The sequence below is a fragment of the Acyrthosiphon pisum genome, unplaced genomic scaffold (assembly GCF_005508785.2).
Source record: "Acyrthosiphon pisum isolate AL4f unplaced genomic scaffold, pea_aphid_22Mar2018_4r6ur Scaffold_21398;HRSCAF=23872, whole genome shotgun sequence".
In the NCBI taxonomy this organism is placed as follows: Eukaryota; Metazoa; Arthropoda; class Insecta; order Hemiptera; family Aphididae; genus Acyrthosiphon; species Acyrthosiphon pisum.
Window position 1 is genome coordinate 7556 of NW_021770860.1, and position 6902 is coordinate 14457.

Genomic DNA, 6902 nt, shown 5'->3' on the forward strand with positions numbered 1-6902 from the left:
CCGATCGAGGATCTCCCTCCCTCTATCAACATCAGGAATTTTAAGTTGAACTGTTGAACGTCTTTTGCTTCTGGAAATTTAGCATTTGATAAATTCTTCATTTTTTCGCTTGTATTTCTAAGTAGTCTCTTGCATTTTGTCATCTTCTGTTTGTTTGCGTTTTCTATTTTCGGTTGATGGTATTTCTTGTAATATAGTGTGTGGCAATATACTTGACGTTAGGCCAGTTTTAGGGTCAGTTCCAAACATCGCATTGTATGGGCTTCGTTTAATTCCAGAATGATAGGCTTTATTTTTCATATATTGAACGAATCTGAGTCCTTCACTCCATTTATTGGTGTTATTATCTTGCATCCAAGTATTCCAAGTTGTCAATATATTTTCAATATCTTGATTGGCTCGTTCAACACTGCCCTGCGACTGACTATGCCGTGGTTTCCCGTGAACGATATTTAAATCAGGCCACATCTCACGCAATGAATTAATTAGTTCATTACAAAATTCCCTGCCATTGTCAGATTGAAGAGAAGCGGGCGCACCAAATAAACAAAAAATATCTAATAACACACATGCGACTTGTTCTGCTCGTTTTGAAGTTAAAGGTTTTAAAATAAAAGTAATAAAAGGGTAATATTTTTATATTTTTTATTAAGTTCAAATAACATTCGGTCCCTTCCTCCGTGTCCAATTGACTTATGAACACTGTTTAAAATGTCAAACATATCGTCTATCATAACGTATATTTTGAAATTAGGATTGTTTTCATTAAATGGGTAAATTAATGTTTCAACGCCATTTATTGTTATTAAATCGTAATGTTTCGCAAGCCAATAATCACGGGTTTGAGTTTTTTTAATTTTCATATTTTTGACGTCAGATCTCAAATTTAAATATTTTTCACTAGATAAAATAGCACTATTATTTTTGTACTCACGTTTTTCAATTGATTCGTAAAATTGTTGTTTCATAAGAATCATTGTTTCATCCATATTGAATATAATTTCGAATTAAAAAAAAAATTAAAACACGTGTAGGTAATACAGCTGTATAATGCGTTAAATGTATAACTATGGTGTACTGCAAACAACTGGTTGAGAAACAAACATATTATATGTTCTACCACAACGAAATAATAAATTGATCGGAACGTTGGGTTAGATTTGACCGTCACTTATTATTGACGTTATCTCGCCTTATCTTAACGAAATCTAATATATAAACTATAACTGAGCAATCACTGGAAATTCATAAAATACCTAGTTAAATTTAATATTATATGTTTTATCGCATTGATTTGGTTAATGTATGTAATAGCTAGGTATTTCATGAAATATTGCCATTAAATACTTTAACTCTTTCAGGCACGGTGGGATACCGTTTGTCCCACCTAGAAAATCACATTTCCAGCATGGTGGTACGAAAAATAACCCACCTAGTAATATATTTTTTTCCCAATTACTTGTATTTATTTTTCTTCATTAAATGATATAAATAGCTTTAATAGCCTATTATGTATATATTAGTACCAGAATAAATCTAAAATTAATGAATTTTGTGTTATTATTAGCTGGTTTTCGGCTTTTATATTTTTTTTTTACAATAACTAGCCTCTTATAATTTTGATTGGCTCATATTTCACTATATAGTTTATACATATGAACAATATTATTTCATATGATGAACTATATTGTATAGTGTCATTCAGTGCAAATTAAATCATTTTATCGATAGCGGTTCGTCTGGTATGACGTAAAAGTCGGGAGTACAGATTTTAACCCACCGTGCAGCAACTGTCAAGACGTAAGTATTATCCGTGCGCCGTATACTATAATATACCATATAAAAATTATATTATAGTGTTTGGAAATTTAAATTTATAAACACATAGGTACACCGTACACGTAATATGTATAAGTTTACAAATTATTTTATATTCATAATTTAATGTTACATTTAATAATAAATTAATTACCTATCATATTTTATCATGGATGCATATTATTGAAATATGTGTAAGTAAATAACATTTTTCCAAATGCTTTATTTATAAAAAAGCAATTTCTTTTTAAATTTGCATTATTCTAAAATATATTATATTATATTTTAGTGTTTCAAAAATGACTTCTCATCTAAATATTAGTGAAATTTGTGATGTCTTATTTGAAGAAATCCCGTCCGATGATAATAGTATAACTTCTTGTGATGACTCTGATAATTATAATGATTATATACCACCTTCTGGTGACTCGAAAACAAAACCCATTCTATTTGAATCTAGTGACGATGAGAGTGACGATGAAAATTCAGAAATTTTGAACTTAGACGATAGAAATATTTATTTACTACCCTCGCCAATAAAGCAAAAAAAGTATACTCGTAGTTCAATTCGTCGAAAATGTGTATCAAAAACAACTGAAGTTAGATCTCGGACAGCAACACATCGTCAATTATTTTCCGGTTCTGAAAATGCATCTTTGAATAACGAAAATGTGTCGTTGGATTTTGATTTTCATTCTTTACCTAGTTCTTCTTCAGATCTAAATAATGATTATCAGTCCAACTCTGGATCTACACCATTACGTCCAGTAAATATTGAAGGAGTTGAAACCGAGATTGAAACTCAACCAACCCAGCAAGATGATTTTCAATTTCTATCTCCTACATGGTCAAAAAAAAATGACATTATTTTTAATGTTTCTCCATTTTCAAGTCCAGAGGGCCCTACAACATTATTAAATGATTTATCAATGTGTACACCGACAACCATTTTTAAATATTTATTTACTGATGAAATTGTTGACCAAATAGTTCATCATACTAATTTATATGCATATCAAAAACAATTGAAAACAGGAAAAGCTTTTATGCGAACAAATATGTCTGAAATTAAATGTTTTATTGGAATGCAACTTCTAATGGGTATCAAGAAGCAATGCAGTTATAGGGACTATTGGTCATCATCACCCGATTTGCACGATTCTTACATAAGTTGTTTAATGCCAGTAAATCGCTTCGGTTGGTTATTATCGCACGTACATTTGAATGATAATTCGCTTATTCCGAAAAAAAATCAACCTGGGTATGATAAATTATACAAAATTAGGCCATTTATACAGACTTTACTAAACAACTTTCAAAGGGCGTATAATCCTTCCAAAATAATTGCAATAGACGAAAGTATGGTCAAATTCACGGGTCGAAATTCTAACAAACAATATATGCCAAAAAAACCGATAAAGAGAGGATTTAAAATTTGGTGTTTGGTTGACAAGCAAGGTTATTTATGGAATTTTGAAATTTATACGGGGAAAGTTGGGGAAAAGGCTGAAAAACAATTGGGTGCTCGAGTAGTAAAACAACTATCGCAACCTTTACAAGGAAAAAATCATTGCTTATTCTTCGACAACTATTTTACCAGCTACCCACTAATGACATACCTAAAATCAAAAAATATAAATGCATGTGGAACAGTCAATCTTACAAGAAAATTTTTACCAGCTTTGAAAAATGATAAGCATTTAACATTGGGTGAATACGATTGGTCTATAGATGAAAAATCTACATCGATTGTTAAGTGGCGTGACAAAAGAATAGTGAGTTTATTGTCAAATTTTCACAATCCAACGGAAACCACACAAGTTCAAAGACGATCTAAAGATGGTTCAACTACAATGGTATCATGTCCTATAGTATTGAGTGAATACAACAAACATATGAACTGTGTAGATAAACTTGACCAGAATAAGAAATCCTGTCAGATAGATCGAAAGGCTAAAAAATGGTGGCACAGACTTTTTTTTCATTTTATCGATGCAGCAGTAGTCAACTCTTACGTCCTATATAAGTTACAATCAGGTAACTATATCTTTGCTTATATGTAAATTATTGTTTTAGGTATTATTTGTTATAATTGTATAAATACTTTATTTTCAATTTAGGTATGAATATAACAATGAAAAATTTTCGTCGTGAAATATCTAACGATTTGGTTTCAAAAACGTTGGTCGAAAAACGATCTATTCATAACGTTTCAAAAGAACAAACTGTAGCTGTTAAAAAACATAAACCACATGTAAATTCTAGAATTAGGTTTGAGCAAGCTGCTCATCAACCTAAAAGAGGAACAAGGAGGAGATGTGCAAGATGCAGTACTAAAGAAAAGGAATTTAGAACGGAGTGGATATGTTCAGTATGCAATGTTCCTCTGTGTTTGGCAAAACAAAAAAATTGTTTTGCATTATATCATAATTCATAATAGTACATTTTTATTGTCTTTTATCTTTTAATATTAAGTTATTAATGTAATTTTAATTTCATGGTATAATATATAAGTGCAGTAGGTATAACAACTTATAAGTAATAATCTGTGGAATATTTTCTTTTATATACGTCTGCTCAATATTTTAATATTAATATAAGAGCACAAGTATACTATGTAGTTTTCTAAGATACGTATGTTTTTTTTTAATACTTATATATTACATGACAATATCTCTAAATTATGCGCATAAATATATAATACAATACATTTATTATATAATTATATTCAACTAATATAGGTTAGGTATCCAATAAATCAATGGAGTACTCAGGGATTTTTAAAGGTGGGGGTCCAAATTTTTTTGACATGTAAAAAGTATACAATAAGTAATTTGCACCTCAAGAACTTTAAATTTCGTTAATCAATGGAGGGGGGGGGGGGTCCAGACCAGACCACCCCTTGGGTACGCCCCTGCAATAAATATATTATAATAAAAAGTATGTTTATGATATTTGTGTACTTTGGTAATATATCATATAATATTAAACACTTCATGCATGGTGGGACATACGTCATCCCACCTACAATAACTTTCTAAAAAAAAACTTTAATTTTTTTTTAACACTAAAGTCTTATTATTTATTTGAACAATAATTTATTTTACCACTTAAATTATGATTTTTCTAAAAAAAATTCTTCTGTGCATTATAGGTCAAAATAATTATAAAACACTGTGCATGAAAGAGTTAATATGAAAAATGTATTATTTTATTATTAAATATTTTGCCCATAATTTTCAATATCATACTACACCGAAAACAATCAGGGGTAAAATGTCCATTTAACATACAGACTTTATAAATATATTATAGTATTAACAATATTTTTATTATATAAGTATATCTATTTTTTGTTTTTTTTTTTTGCTAATTCGTCCAGTACTTCGTTGGATGTTATATTTATAAATTATAACCCCACAATGAACAGCCATAGAATAAATATTATCGCTATGTCCACAACTTGATTTTCTGTAACGATATTAGTGATCTTACTTATTTTTTCATCCGCTGAGCGTTTAGAAGTAGAGCAACTTGTATCACAATAGCTAGTAATTTTCCTTTTATAGACATAGTAATTGTGAAAATGTAAAATAGACAAAATAGTCAATATTACAAAAGACACCGACCGTAAATAGTAAGTAATAGTACTACACGGACCTACAGTAGAAAACACGAGTATGAAAGAGTAAAGACGAATCACGGTGATAACCAAATATTATGAGTTATGACAAATAATAAGCAATCGATATTTCAAGTTTTCAACCAACTAATTACCTAGGGCTGTTGGTACGTAATATTGTAAAATATACCTACCGATCGCCCTATCGCCCGTATAGGCCAATGTTCTGGAAAAGTGTAGAGCTAGTTGTTATTGAGAATTCTCGATGATCGAGGGGGATAATTCCCATATTATATTTTGTGTAAACAACTAAATATTAATAATGACAATAATATCCTAGTTCCTAGATATGAGTCTAGATAATAATTAATAATATAGTTGTGTCATATAAACACGTATAAACATATTCTGACATTCTGTCAAAATTTACAATATTTGATAATTTATTTTTAGAAAAAAAAATAGAACAAAATTTAATGCATTATAGAATATACTTAATTATAAATTGTTATAAATATTGAAAAAAAATTCATGGGAGGGATCTATCCCTCTCATCCCCCCTCCCCCGTTTGACCGCCACTGGTATAGATGGACATTTAATGAAAGACTGTGGTTGGTTGGATCCAAAAAAATATTGTGATTTCCAAGCTATTAATGAAATTCCAGAATTTCGGACGTAATAATGTATTAGTATATTTTATTAAAAACATTCAAGGTTGTAAAATTGATAAATCTAATTAAACGAATTATTCAGAACCGTAGTCAGCAATGGGCGTCACCTTGACGTTATCATTTGGCGTCACCAAGCCTTGACCCTTGGCAGTCGCTTACAACAAACATACAACTTACACTTATACAATATATTGTCTAGATAAATCGCATTACAGAAATTCCCTGTACCGTTATACAAAATGGGAATATGTTCGTTTGCGTTGCCTTGAATACACCTGTAGTGATAAATATAATGAAGTATATTATAATAAAGGGATAAGGCGTCGGAGATAACGCTGAATATTCGTGGAAGAAGCGAGATTATTTTTTTCCTCCGCGGATTCCTATATATTGTATATCATGACATCACGATGTAGGTAAAACGGTGTAGTCACTATCAATTGTACGTATGAGAAATAAGTGAGTACCGTTTTTACGGCAGTTTAGTTACACAATTGTCCACCAGGAAGCGCTAAGAAGGCCGGTTTCGGAAATATTTTATAAGCAATATTATGGTCTATTTCAGTATATTTGTTTTGAATAATAAACATATTATTAACATATTGATGAACATTGTTTATTTATATTTTATTATCCTATAGTACCACAGTACCACACTACCTATAGTAGAAATATAACCACCCACACCTACCTAAAACTAGTAAAACTTATAATTATTTTTAAACATTTTTCATATTGTGCTAATAAATATGCCCAACAAATGTTTTGTTCCCGCATGCAAGTCTGGTTA

The 6902-nt window shown here is 30.1% G+C and overlaps 3 protein-coding genes across 3 annotated transcripts in view; 1 reads left to right on the forward strand and 2 right to left on the reverse strand.

Moving 5' to 3' along the window:
- LOC103309497 (protein ALP1-like) overlaps positions 1–101 on the reverse strand; it is a 768-nt gene extending 667 nt beyond the window's left edge. The window contains exon 1 of the mRNA XM_008185033.1: positions 60–101. Coding sequence (XP_008183255.1) covers positions 60–101 — 42 coding nt within the window. The remainder of the gene's footprint in view (positions 1–59) is intronic.
- A 16-nt stretch (positions 102–117) lies between these two features.
- On the reverse strand, positions 118–606 carry LOC103309498 (KRAB-A domain-containing protein 2-like; the record flags this gene model as incomplete). Its single annotated transcript, XM_008185034.1, has 1 exon — positions 118–606. A coding segment is annotated over one exon (489 nt), but the record flags the coding sequence as incomplete, so codon positions are not given.
- Positions 607–2117: 1511 nt separating this feature from the next.
- LOC103309499 (piggyBac transposable element-derived protein 4-like) overlaps positions 2118–6902 on the forward strand; it is a 6465-nt gene continuing 1680 nt past the window's right edge. The window contains exons 1-2 of the mRNA XM_008185035.1: positions 2118–3855; positions 4084–4206. Coding sequence (XP_008183257.1) covers positions 2118–3855; positions 4084–4206 — 1861 coding nt within the window. The remainder of the gene's footprint in view (positions 3856–4083; positions 4207–6902) is intronic.